This window comes from Perca flavescens, chromosome 8 (assembly GCF_004354835.1).
Source record: "Perca flavescens isolate YP-PL-M2 chromosome 8, PFLA_1.0, whole genome shotgun sequence".
Classification (NCBI taxonomy): domain Eukaryota; kingdom Metazoa; phylum Chordata; class Actinopteri; order Perciformes; family Percidae; genus Perca; species Perca flavescens.
The window spans coordinates 13,525,212-13,539,333 of NC_041338.1; the positions used below are offsets into that span (position 1 = coordinate 13,525,212).

Sequence of the window (14,122 nt, forward strand, 5' to 3'; positions counted from 1 at the left end):
TCGGCTGTGAAGAAGCCTATGGCTGTTTGCAGTAGTCATTTCATAAAAGTCATTTCATAAATAACTGTGGGTGCTCATTCATTTGAAATCATCGTAGCAAAACATTTTTATTAATCCAAAAGTACAAAAATAGAAATAACATTCACTCTAAGTTTCAGAAATAAGTAGCACAAACATACATGACGGAGATAAACCTCACATAGATTGTCTTCTATAGGCAGACAGTTGACACCACAGTCCAGTCCTCAACTGAATCTCAGCTCGTTTTCCAGTCCATAGATCTTAGCCTTCAGTGCCATCAGCTCACCCTGAACCTTCTTTGTCCTGCCGTTGGTCTGACGTACCTCATGCAGAATGGCTAAGTCCTGGTTGGGCCCAATATTCAGAGTAGCCTGAAACAGTGGATACGTGTAGACCAGTTTAACAGGATGAATGAAACTAAACTATAGCAGCAGTATGCAAGGCTGGAGGCGACAATTATGAAATAACTTTTCATTTTCTGTTACATCACATATTTTCTGTGTTCATGATTTTAAAAAAAGAGCTCAAAACCCACTTGTTGTGTTGAAATCCCAAAATAATTTACACCTGATTAAGACACAAGTCGACAAGCCTTTTTACCTTGAGGAGTTGTTTTTCCACATCTTTGAACTTCTGTCTGAGGTGCTTCAGGTCTGTCTTGAAGCCCTCCACCTCCATGGCCCTCCTCTTCTCCAGCACTTCGTAACGCTGAGTCATCAGCTGAAGACGCTTGGCCATTTTGTCTGAACGCTCCTGCACACATCGAGATTTGGTAAGACAAAAATATCAGTAACAAGACTTGGGGATTCCATAAAATCTCAACAATCAGTTAGAGATGTGTATGAGGATTTTACAGGTACGAGCATTGGTCCAACCATTGTACCTTAAATATTTCCCTGCCCACATCCCCTTCCTCTCTGATTTGGGACAGTTCTGTCTCCAGCGTAATACACTGCTCCCTGTACATCTCTGCCAGATGATGGGCTTGCTTCAGATCCTCTTGCATTGCCTGATGACAGATTCATTTAAATAAGGTAAAAACTCAAACATACACCCCAAAACAACAAGAGCTTTGATATTTAAGGGAAAGGTCTATCAATGTTTACATTAGTTTACAAAAGGGATAAGTTAGAAGGAAAATTTTCTTTTAAAAAAGGAACATGCCGACTTATTGGGACTTTAGCTTATTCACCGTATTGCTCAGAGTTAGACAAGTCCATACGTACCCTTCTCATCTCCGTGCGTGTCACATTAGACACAGCCGTCTTCTCACCGTATACAAACTGGGAACTATATTCTCAGAAAGGCGAAGCACTGCTACTTCTGCTACTTGGGCGTAGGGGTGGGAGATATTGACAAAAATGAATATCTCAATATTTTTTTTCAATATCTCGATATCGATATTCAGACGATATTTTTGAAATCCTTCTAGAAGTTAAAAGAAGCCCTGTTCTGAGGCTATTTCAGGGGTTCTCTTGGGAAAATGTACAAGCAAGATGAAATCATAACAATAAACAAAGGGCTCTGTTCTGTAACATATTGTACACAACCATGTCCTTATTGGAAGCAGTCCTGGAGCTGGGACAGGGCCGGGTCAGATTAGGTTCTGATAGTCCTTCTACTTGGCTGTATAGTCCTTCTGACCGGGATTTATGCTGGGATCAGGAGTTGGATGTGACCTGACTGGCCCAGGTGAGGGAGAGGTGCAGTTCTGTGTGCTTTTTTGATGTTAGAGTATACATGGTCTAGTGTGTTCTTCCCTCTAGTAACACAATCTACATGCTGAGAGAAAGCTGGAGGGGAACAGACTTTAAGGACGCCTTGTAAAAGTCCCCTGTATCCCGTATCCAGGTGATCGCGCTGCAGTTTGTTCACTATGGTTAGCAGTGAACCAAACTTTTGCTAACGTTAGCATCGGGGGCTATGTAGACGGCAGTGTGCTGTTTTTGTAGTAAATAAAATGTACAGTATATTACCGACACGGCTCCAGGTCAGGTGAGCCGTACTGGGCAACGATCCTGCAGTTGGTACTCCATTCATTCTGTACAAAAATGCAGTCCTCCGCCTCTGGTCGTGCCGGAGTTATGTTCTCATTCTGCCGGTAGATAGCTAGCTCGGCGTGCTAGCGCCGACAACAACCTGGAGGGCTCGGTCAGGCTTTTTCCTCCGGGATGTTATGAGCCGCCTGGAAGGCTCTCGTAACGGCTGTGTTGTATCGTGGTCCTGTATTGATTAGTTCAGTGTGGCTGTACGTAGGGTGACCAGACGTCCCGGTTTGACCGACTTTGGTAAAGTTAGACAGAAATTGGCAGATTCGCAAGATTGCGGTTCAATGCATTTTAGATGAAATGTGTTACTTACAAAATAGGCAGCTCTATCTAACCGTAGGAAGGTAGACAACAAGCTACAACCCGGTTTTCATCCGAAAGAACAGTCTACTTATGTGGATGAATACAATGCATCCCTGTGAGCGTTATGCTTTCAGCCAAGCATCTAGGGACCGTTTGCAAAGTGCAAAACCGAAAGTGGATACAAAGATAAAATTCAACAGCTTCACTGTTCTTGAGCCTAGCTCTTCCAAAATCACTCCACACATCTATGGCCTCCCTCTGAACATACTACACAGACACATTTTTTACAATATGCCTCAGCCTATTTTTTATGAACTTTTATTGCCAAAAATTCAATACTGTCAATGTTATTGAGTCTAGCTCTTCCAAAATCACTCCACATATCTAGGGCCTCCCTACCAACATACTACACCTTCTTACGTTGGGTAAGCAGGCTCAGTCTATTTTTAAATAATTTTTATTGGGGATAACATCCAATAGCTTCACTGTTACTGAGCCTAGTGCTTCCAAATGTACTCCACACATCTGGGGCCTCCTTACCAACATACTACACCTTCTTACGTTGGGTAAGCAGGCTCAGTCTATTTTTAAATAATTTTTATTGGGGATAACATCCAATAGCTTCACTGTTACTGAGCCTAGTGCTTCCAAATGTACTCCACACATCTGGGGCCTCCTTACCAACATACTACACCTTCTTATGTTGGGAAAGCAGGCTCAGTCTATTTTTAAATATTTTTTTATTGGGGATAACATCCAATAGCTCCACTGTTATTGAGCCTAGCGCTTCCAAAATCACTCCACACATCTGGGGGCTCCTTACCAACATACTACACCTTCTTATGTTGGGAAAGCAGGCTCAGATTATTTTTAAATATTTTTTATTGGGGATAACATCCAATAGCTTCACTGTTACTGAGCCTAGTGCTTCCAAATTTACTCCACACATCTGGGGCCTCCTTACCAACATACTACACCTTCTTATGTTGGGAAAGCAGGCTCAGTCTATTTTTAAATAATTCTTTTTGGGGATAACATCCAATAGCTTCACTGTTACTGAGCCTAGTGCTTCCAAATTTACTCCACACATCTGGGGGCTTCTTACCAACATACTACACCTTCTTATGTTGGGAAAGCTGGCTCTGGATATTTTTAAAGACTTTTTATTGGGGATAACATCCAATAGCTTCACTGTTACTGAGCCTAGTGCTTCCAAATTTACTCCACACATCTAGGGCCTCCCAAACAACATACTACACCTTCTTATGTTGGGAAAGCAGGCTCAGACTATTTTTTATTAATTTTTATATGGGATAACATCCAATAGCATCACCGTTAGTGAGCCTAGTGCTTCCAAATTTACTCCACACATCTGGGGGCTCCCTACAAACATACTACACCTTCTTATGTTGGTATAGCAGGCTCTGCCTATTTTTAAATAATTCTTTTTGGGGATAACATCCAATAGCTTCACTGTTACTGAGCCTAGTGCTTCCAAATTTACTCCACACATCTGGGGGCTTCTTACCAACATACTACACCTTCTTATGTTGGGAAAGCTGGCTCTGGATATTTTTAAAGAGTTTTGATTGGGGATATTATCCAATAGCTTCACTATTATTGAGCCTAGTGCTTCCAAATTTACTCCACACATCTGGGGCCTCCCTACCAACATAATACACCTTCTTATGTTGGGAAAGCAGGCTCTGCCTAAATTCAATACCTTCAATGTTACTGAGTCTAGCTCTTCCAAAATCAATCCACCCATGTAGTGTCTCCCTCTGAACATACTACACCCGCCACTTTTTGAGAATCTGGCTCAGCTTATGTTTTATAAATTTTTATTGTGAAAAATCTCAATCCCGTCAATGCTATTGAGTCTAGCTCTTCCAAAATCACTCCACACATCTATGGCCTCCCTCTGAACATACTACACCCGCTAAATTTTGAAAATCTGACTCAGCCTATTTATAATAGATTTTTATTGGGGGAAAATTCAATACCGTCAATGTTATTGAGTCTAGCTCTTCCAAAATCACTCCACAAATCTATGGCCTCCCTCGGAACATACTACACCCGCTAAGTTTTGAAAATCTGACTCAGCCTATTTATAATGTATTTTTATTTTGAGAAATTGCAATACCGTCAATGCTATTGAGTCTAGCTCTTTCAAAATCACTCCACACATCTATAGCCTCCCTCTGAACATACTACACTGAGTAATATTTGAAAATATGGCTTAGCCTATTTTTAATGAATTTGTATTGGAAGAAATTCAATACTGTCAATTCAATACTGTCATACTACACCTTCTTATGTTGGGAAAGCAGGCTCTGTCTATTTTTAAAGAATTGTTATTGTGGATAACATCCAATAGCTTCACAGTTTTTGAGCCTAGTGCTTCCAAATTTAGTCCACACATCTAGGGTCTCCCTATCAACATCCTACACCTGCTAATTTTTGAATAGCTGGCCCAGGCTATTTTTTATGTATTTGTGTTGTGAAAAAAATCAATACCATCAATGTTATTGAGTCTAGCTCTTCCAAAATCACTCCAACCATGTAGTGTCTCCCTCTGAACATACTACACCTGCCACTTTTTGAGAATCAGGCTCAGCCTATTTTTTATGAATTTCTATTGTGAAAGAAATCAATACCATCAATGTTATTGAGTCTAGTGCTTCCAGATCTACTCCACACATCTAGGGCCCCCCTCTGAACATATTACACCACCGCTGGCTCAGCCTATTTTTTATGTATTTTTATTGTGAAAAAAATTCAATAGCTTTACTCTTTTTGATTATAGTGCTTCCCAAATCATCAATTAAAATAGATTATAAATAGGCTGAGCCAGATTTTCCAAAAATAGCAGGTGTAGTATGTTCAGAGGGAGGCCCTAGATGTGTGGAGTAAATCTGGAAGCACTAGACTCAATAACATTGATGGTATTGAATTTTTTCACAATACAAATTCATAAAAAATAGCCTGGGCAAGTGATTTTGGAAGAGCTAGGCTCAATGACAGTGAAGCTGTTGAATTTTTCTCTTTGTATCCAATTTTGGTTTTGCACTTTGTAGACGGTCCCTAGACGCTGAAAGCTGAACGCTCACAGGGATGCATGGGATTTATCCACATATGTAGACGGTACTTTCGGATAAAAACCGGGTTGTAGCTTGTTGTCTACCTTCCTACGGTTAGATAGAGCTGCCTATTGTGTAACTAACACGTTTCGCTTATGATTTATTGAACCGCGAACCCGCAAATCTGCCAATTTCTGTCTAACTTTACCGAAGTGTTTGACCGGGACAGTCCCGATTTTAATTGCTTGTCCCGAGTCCCGACAAAAGCCTGTCGGGACGCTAAAATGTCCCGGTTTACACCAGGAGCGGCGTCAGCCGATTTTGCCGTGTCTTCAGCCCCGAATGTTTTGAGTGTAGCCCCGAATGTAACTTTGTCCATTTATTTTTCCGAGGCGAATAGAACGGGCAGCTACGTGCGGGGTCCGACCCTGCTGTATTTGTTGCTATCACCTAGCAACCGTCTCTCCGTGAGGAAAGCTGTGAAAGGGGTAAAGTTTTCGGAGGAATCGTAGCCAAATCAGTCTAATACAGTGATGCCATCAACAAAGTTTAGGAGCGCAATACTAATGATTTAGTTTGAAGTTCCCGTGACGTGACGTTTCCAGTCTACGGTTCAGACTCAGACACACGGAGCTCTGAAGCAGACCTGTGGGTCTCTTAGTGTCCACTCTGTAAAATGCAGCGCAGCTTCAGGTTCATGGATGCGCTCAGCTGTGGCCATGCTGCGGCAGATGTGTTGCGTTTGTGCTCCGTGTATTCTTTAGTTTTGGGTTTCCACCTCCGACGTAGAGCAGCGTACAGCCACTTCCATAGCTAAACAATTTGTCTCATTCAGAGACCAGAGACCCAAACGGGGCTCTGTGTCTGTCAGAAGGTCTGAGATCTACCGTATCAGTAGAGCAATCACGTAATGCACAGCAGACTATGGTGCAGGTATAGATTATTTTCTGAAATATAGCTTGTGATTTTATTCTTGTAATAGCCTATTATCACTTTATTTTTCTCAAAATATCACGACTCCTCCAAATCACAGAGAACACTACTGTGTTTATATACTTTGAATGTGCACAAAGTTTTGGACAAGAGCAGTAAATCTTGCTCAAACATCTGAAATATTACAGTCCAGGGGTTTATTAATAAATTAAAATGAATGAATGTATCATTGAGGTGAATAATTGTCATATGCACATTAAGGAGGTTACTTAACCAACAAAAGACGCAAAACAGGAGGTAAGAGTAATGATGCCTATAGGCTACATGTGTGCTGACTCAGATATAATTAGAAAAGTCCATCCAAAGGAGAATAAATAGTTGAAAGCAATTCAGAATGCCTGACAGCCTTACTGCAATATATTCCATTATGTTTTTATATTTGGATTGTAATCTGTTTCTCTTTAAATAAAGATATTTGCAGCATACATTGATTCAGAAAAAGGTAGAAATAGGTGCATACAAATTCACCAGAATGCAGGAAATTAAGTGTTTAATGCTCAAAATTTTCAATTAATCATTTTAATTACTTTGCTGTTATTGGAATAAATAACACTTAAAAAAATCTTTTTTTAGAAAAAATCAATATAAATCTCCCACTAAACTGAAAAAGGCTGTTACTGCAATTTTGTTAATTTCACAGGAAAAACAATTATTATTAGACGAGGAGCCTAGGATCAAAATAATGAAGTTACTGTCTGTGTCTGTGTAGAGATGGCACATGTTCACGTTAAAAAGAGTGTGCGTGCACAAACACACTACGGTCACACGCAAAGTGTCCCGGTTTTAGCTCCAGAAAATCTGGTCACCCTATACTTGTATAAATATACACCGAGAGGAGAGCCACTGCACAATCGCGCACCGCCATCTTTGTTGACATGAGTGAACGTCATAACGCACAGGTAAGAACTAGTAGCAACTTACTCTCGTGCGGGACGATCGTGATTTTGTACAAAAAAATACAGTCAAACAAACCCCTACAGTATTAAAATCGCTACATATAATTGTTTAGAAGGTTATAGTGTGCGCTATTTGTTTTCTCTTTAACTTCCTTCAGCTCTTTTCATGTTTGGGTGGTCGGATTGTACAAATTATGAAATATTCGATATCCCAATTTTGCATATCGTCCAGGCAACAATTTGGATATTATCGTCTAAACGATATATCGCCCACCTCTACTTGGGCGGAGTGATTTGCTCGCAGCACCTGAAGCCCCGTGGTGAGTAGCAGAGAGTAACAACGGTGCTTTTCAGGTGTTGCGCTAAATCACTCCGCCCAAGTAGCAGTGCTTCGCCTTTTGAGAATATAGTTCCCAGTTTGTATACGGTTAAAAGATGGCTGTGTCTCATGTGAACTTATCTGTACACCCTGTTACTATGCAAATCACAACATATATTATTATATTACATATGTTATTTTGTTACTTATTGGGAGCAGTAGGCTAGATGGAGCCAGTTACCTCCAGGATCTGTGCAAAGCTAGGCTAACTATGGGTGCGTCAGACAGAGTTACGACATGCACGGAGATGAGAAGGGTATGTTTGGACTTATCTAACTCTGGGGGATACGGTGAATAAGCTAAAGTCCCAATAAGTCAGCGTGTTCCTTTAAATGTTTATCTTTTAGAATAAAAAAAAAAAAGAAAAAAGCAACAAATCTTACTTTTAGCTCCTCCTTGTGTGTGTGCTGTGACTCTGGCTGAGGCCGGGGGAGGAGCAGGGCTGTGCTGCTGCTGGGCTGCCACGTTCGGCCCAGCTCGGCACCGGCAGACCCAGTCTTCCTCAGGCGGTTGTGGCAGGAGTCCAGCTCCCTCAGAAGCCGGTCCTTCTCCACCATCCAGCTCTTCTCATGAGCCCGTGTGTCAAACTTCAGCTGTAAGAAATCTCGGGTGCTCTCATACAAAAGGTTCTGGGTTCGCTCGAGCCTGAGGTGTCAAACGTAAAAGGAGGTGCGAGATATAAATTGAGATAAGGTGTAAAAGTATTTATTATCATTCAAAGTTCATGAGTATAATTCCAGAAAGAAGAACAACAAGTCACAATCCGTCCTTCACAAAAGAAGGGCATCATTCCTAAAATATACTCAGCTGTAAGTAGTAAAGTAGTGGTGAATGAATAAAAAAAAAAAAAAAAAAAAAAAAAAGACCCACTTGTCAGTCAGAGCTGTGATTCGCTCCTGATCTCTCTGCCATTGGGCCTGTGCCTCCTCCGTTTTAATCCGTCGATCCTCCAGCAGAGACTCTACCTGCTCTTTAGCCAGTCGGGTTTGTTCCTCCATCTGAGCCTGCAGAGCCTCCACCTGGAAACATTAGGCCACAAAAAATAATAGCTTGGTAAACTCACACCAAAACCGTGGAGACAGTAGAGGGAAAAAAAAGTTTCAGTCCCTTGTTATAAAACAAGATACACCTTTATTACTTCCCAGCGGTGAAAATTGGTCGTTGCAGCAGTACAAAAGAAATAACATAGATAAATACCTATAAGTAACTCATCTGTATTATCTGGATTTTAAGAAACTTATGTAAGTATAGAAAGTTAACAGAAATAAATAAGGTACATGAACTAAAAGAGAAAATAATTAATAAAAGTAGAAACCCCTTAGCTTAGCCACAGTAATTCTGTAAAGTGTCCTTGGGTTTCATGAAAGGTGCTATATAAATAAAAGTTATTATTATATATAATAATATATAATATATTATATATATATATATTAAAATATGTATAATATAAAACAGAATACCAATATATAATATGATATACAATATAATATAATACATATATAATATGGTATCAAGCGGCCACCTAGTCCTACCTGTAGTAACAACGTCTGGTTATCGTTCTTGTATTGTTCCAGGCTCTCTCCATTTACCCCGTCTGTGGATTTGGTTCTCCTGCTACTCTCTGCTTAAAACAGACATGAAATCAGAATGGCATAGTCTGTCTGGAGCAATTATGCTTCCTGTGTTTGAGTAAGATCAACTACTGTTATTATTCGCTAATAACAGGTTTGCAAAGAACACAGCAACTGACAAATAATCATATTTACATCTTTCTTAAATGATTAGACAAAATCTTAATAATATTAAATTAAGACTTAATTCATTACAAACCTTTCCTGGTTGCAGCAGGTCTGAACTTTGTTGGTCTGAGATTGAGATTTTCCTCCAACCTGGACTCGGCGTTCCTCTGTGTGACAGTGACCTGAAATATAGTCATCACATACGGCCGTCTTCAAAACAGTAATTTTCTCTTTGCCTTTTTTGCTAGCACAATCTGAATCGACAGTAATAAAGTATAGTAAAAATAATGTAATACACTACGTTTGTTTGTTAATCCACAAAAAAAAAAGAAGAAAAACAAAAACTGCTGTTGGACCTAAAGCTAAAAATCATATGGTCAGTTAAGCAAGCAGCAAGCCAGAAAATGTAAAATCCCAATTTATATGCCCTCTCACAATATATTTTATTGTTAGAAATTACAAGTGATAAGCATTCCCAGCAGTCAGTTTGCTTATTTGTGGAACAAAAAATCTGTTTTAAAATGTAGGACATGACATTGTAATGATTTGATGTCTAGTCAAACTTTTTCACTGCAGATATTCTGGAGGAAAAAAAACAACTAATCACATTAGCAATGCCTCGGTTCCATTTATAGCCAATGTAGCATTTATTATGGTGAATAATAAGACTAGATATCATCTTAGATTTTGGATATCATAATATCGTGATAGGACATAAGTGTTGTCTTTTACAGGCTGCATTACAGTAAAGTGATGTCATTTTCTGAACTTACCAGACTGTTGTAACTATTCTATTATTTGCTTTTATCCACTTAGTCATTATATCCACATTACTGATTATTATTCATCAAAAATCTCATTGTGTAAATATTTTGTGAAAGCACCAATTGTCAACACTACAATATCGTTGCGGTATCGATATTGAGGTATTTGGTCAAAAATATCGTGATATTTGATTTTCTCCATATCACCCAGCTCTAAGTCAAGCGTCTGCTGTGATAGGCCTATGATGAAGTAAACATTTGTACCTTGTGAGGAGGTTCCCTGTGGAAATATGTGATCTCTCCTGCATCAGTACCCACCAGGGCAAGAAGGTGATGGATTTTCTTCCTGTCCTCCAACTCTCTGTACAACAGAGAATTAGGTTAAATTGTTTTATGTTCACAAGTCCGAGTGAAAAAAAATAATGGTAAATCAACACTGAAGATAGATATTTAAGGCTATGCACACCCCCACAGGTGCTTTCCTTTACTTTGGCTGGTTAGACCTCTGTCAATCAAGAACAGTCTGTATACGACTTCCTGGTCTTATGAAGAGGTCTAATCAGGCAAGTGTGGATGGGTGTGTAAGGGCTTTAAATAATCAGAAATAATATGGAGTATGTCCCATGGCAGCCAATCATATAGCCCAGTGACCTATTACTATTAACATCTAGCCTTTTTTTTTTTTTTTTTTTTTTTTTTTTACATGGCAGGCATTTTGACTTGTTATATCAGGAAAAGCACATGTACAGCAGAACTACTAGAGTTGCGAAATTCTGGGATTATTCAAGGAGGTAACTTTCCATGGGAATTAACAGGAATTTATGGTAAATAAAATGGAAATATAAGGGTTATTTACCAGGCTGTATTTACCATATCATTAACAGACATAATCCATTAATTTGTCAAATAAATGTATATTTCTTTGTCAAATACGTACAGTGTGAAATGTGACAAGTTAGCTAGCTCGCAAGTTAAATAATGAGGAAAGGCACTTTGAAAATCTGAGCCGACAACGTGGGCTGTGTGCAAAAGTAGGGTTTAAAGTCAACCACTAGTTTATAAAATAAATGTTTTACAATAAAAAAAATAAAAAGGAAATAGATGAATTAAAACTCCTAAATTAGCATTAGCATGCTCTATCAAACTACATCCCACATGGTGACAGCTAACTGGCAAAAACTAGCAGAAGGTGTTAACATGTTATAAACTGTGTACTTTGCTTTAGGCTAATATCTGTTGGTTTACTGAAATGTCATAAAAAATATAAAATTCATGCAAGTATGGGAGAATGCACTGTGCATACAGTGTTGTAATTTTAATGAAATCCTATTTAATGGGATGTTAGCAGATGGAAGAGTGTGCTGCTGAAAGCAGTGCATGGTTACAATTAAATGAAATGGGCATACTCATAACTAAAACATGTTATAAGACCTAGTAATAATTTTTAATTTGCCCAAAAAATAAGTTCACTGTTAAATAAGGTACGCTTTTTGAATTGAAAAAAATGTCCAAGCTTACCTTCCCTTGTAAATTATCCGACCCTTTGCAACCTTAATAACTACTAACATTAATGCTGGCTCTAGGGCAGCGCGATATTAGTAAGATATCTAATTGCGATTATTTTGACCGATATTGTGATTTGATTCACGATATTGGAGGGAATGATCATTTTCATTGAAAAAAATAAAAATGATTGAAGTGTGATTTTTTTACGAGGATCTGTACCAAACAAAGATTTTTTTTTTTTAGTCTGTAGGATACCAATTTGTAGGCCGGGACGTCTCTGCAGCACCATAATACCTTATTTTAGAATGGTTTGGCACATATTTTGCCTTTAACAAATATTGTTGCCCTCTGCGATTTGGATATTGCACTAGTTCATATTGCAATTTTGATAAAATTGCAATTAATTGTGCAGCCCTATCTGGCTCCATTCCATTTAAGTGTCCCAGTTAACCCAGTCAGTGATCAAACATCACTACATATAATAGCAGGGCCATGGATATGGAACACCTGCATCTAAAGCAGCCCTAACTAATGTTATTAAAGGAATACTTCATATACAAATGATCATTTTGCAGGTGAAGTATTCCTTTAATTACACACGTGCTTTTCCTGCTATCACGTTTAAAAATCTGATGGATCCTTAAACCGTGCACCTACCTGATCTTAAGTCGGTCATTTTCTGCATAAAGCCGAAGAGACTGTTCTCTCTCTTGGAAAAGGTAGACCTGCATGTCACTCAGAGCGCTTTGCAGCTCCGCAATCTCTCCCTCACGCTGCCGTACCTCCCACTGTAGTTTATGCTGAGAGGATTTTCAGAGATACAGAGAGAAGATAAGTTAAAACAGGCGAATACACTCCGACATAACTGAAAAGCAACGTCCCATACAAAGCAATCACATACTACTCCTAGCTATATCTCACCTGGCCCTCTGTGATACCTCTGTACTTCTCCAGCATTTGCAGCAGCTCCTCGTGTTCTCCATCAAACTGGGCAATCTTCTCCCTGTAGAACTCCAGTAGCTCCCTGGAGGGACGCAGGTACGCCAGCCGCTCATGGATGGGTGGAAGCGGGGAGTCAGGTTCTCGACCAGGGGTACAATCGTTGGCTCTTTAATTTAAAAAAAAAAAAAAAAAAAAAACTGCACTAACACTCAACTATAAGGCCAGCAGTTTCTTTTAACATGATAGCAAAGGACATGTTATCCTGTACAGGTACAGTACATGTCTGCAGCAAATCCTATAAACATCAATAAATGAAGATGAATGATTACTCTTAGGGCTTCTATATCTTTGCATACCAGAAATGTGTCTGATGCTGGGCTTCTGCTGCTAGCCTTGTCTGTACACATACGTTTCCCATTGATAAAATGAAATAATTTATTTTGTCAATATGTTTGTGTTTGCACATATTTCGAAATATATATATGTGTGCAGTATGCAGGAGCCCTTATTAGTGCTACAACGGCATTTCTCTTGCAGCGAGACCACACAAATATCTGTCCTCTTGTTTACTTTATGATCTTACCTGTGTGGTATTGCATCTTTTGTTGGAGATCCCATCCCAGCACACAACACTGAAAAACATAGCGGCCACCTGTCATCAATACTACAAAAATGGTTTGTTGTTGCAGGTCAACCAATTCTGTAAAAACTTGAAAATTGAGTGAGAGATGGAATATAGACTACATGTTAATACTGTGTACACAGAGATGTCAATTTAGGGCGCCTGTGAGAAATCAGTATTAGCTTAATACTGAAATGTTTACAGCAAACGTTGTGTCCAAGACGGTTGCCACATTTCAATATGCCAAAAACCATGAAGAGGCGTTAGGAGAGGGTAAGTTTGTAAAATGTAAAAGTTAAACTATAAAGGGAAGTGTTCAAAGTGTGTAACGTTATCTGAGTTGCCATGAGTTGGGCGCCAGGGGGAGCGGGACGTTTGAAAGCAAAGTCTACTAACGTTATTCTTCGAAGTGACGTTACGCACATATTTAACGCTTTCATATTTAGCTCAAAAACAACTCGTCTCAGTTGGGCAGACTGAAGTTGTACTCCACGCACGAGAAAAACCAAATTAGCATATCTATCTCCGTTAAGTTAACGTTATATGCTACAACGTTTGTCTGTCTCTTTCATGATATGCGTTAACGTTACTAATGGCGAAACTTCAGATTAAGCGAAAATAAAGTAAGCACATAACAATACTAAATAACAAAGGTATATTAAACAAAATTCCGGCGTTTTTGTCTAGCATACTAATACATTTTACATACGCAGAGTCTTTCCAAACACACAACTCTTCAGTCAGGACGGCGATGTTGTTCGTTGCTAATCAAGCTTTTGAAACCCGGAAGTTGACGCCTCTTAGTCTTCTTCGTGGGAAACGGTAGCGA

General features: G+C 39.3%; 1 protein-coding gene across 1 annotated transcript; it reads right to left on the bottom strand.

The window, feature by feature from the left end:
* Positions 1-81: 81 nt before the first annotated feature.
* On the bottom strand, positions 82-14,088 carry ccdc77 (coiled-coil domain containing 77). The gene is made up of 12 exons (XM_028585333.1): positions 14,003-14,088; positions 13,255-13,303; positions 12,651-12,837; positions 12,387-12,529; positions 10,488-10,584; positions 9,551-9,641; positions 9,253-9,341; positions 8,591-8,739; positions 8,104-8,365; positions 905-1,030; positions 622-774; positions 82-392 (listed from the first exon to the last, which is right to left on the bottom strand). Exons 2-12 carry the CDS (start codon positions 13,287-13,289, stop codon positions 246-248), a joined length of 1,479 nt encoding a protein of 492 aa, XP_028441134.1. The 5' UTR covers positions 13,290-13,303; positions 14,003-14,088; the 3' UTR covers positions 82-245.
* Between the last annotated feature and the right edge of the window lie 34 nt (positions 14,089-14,122).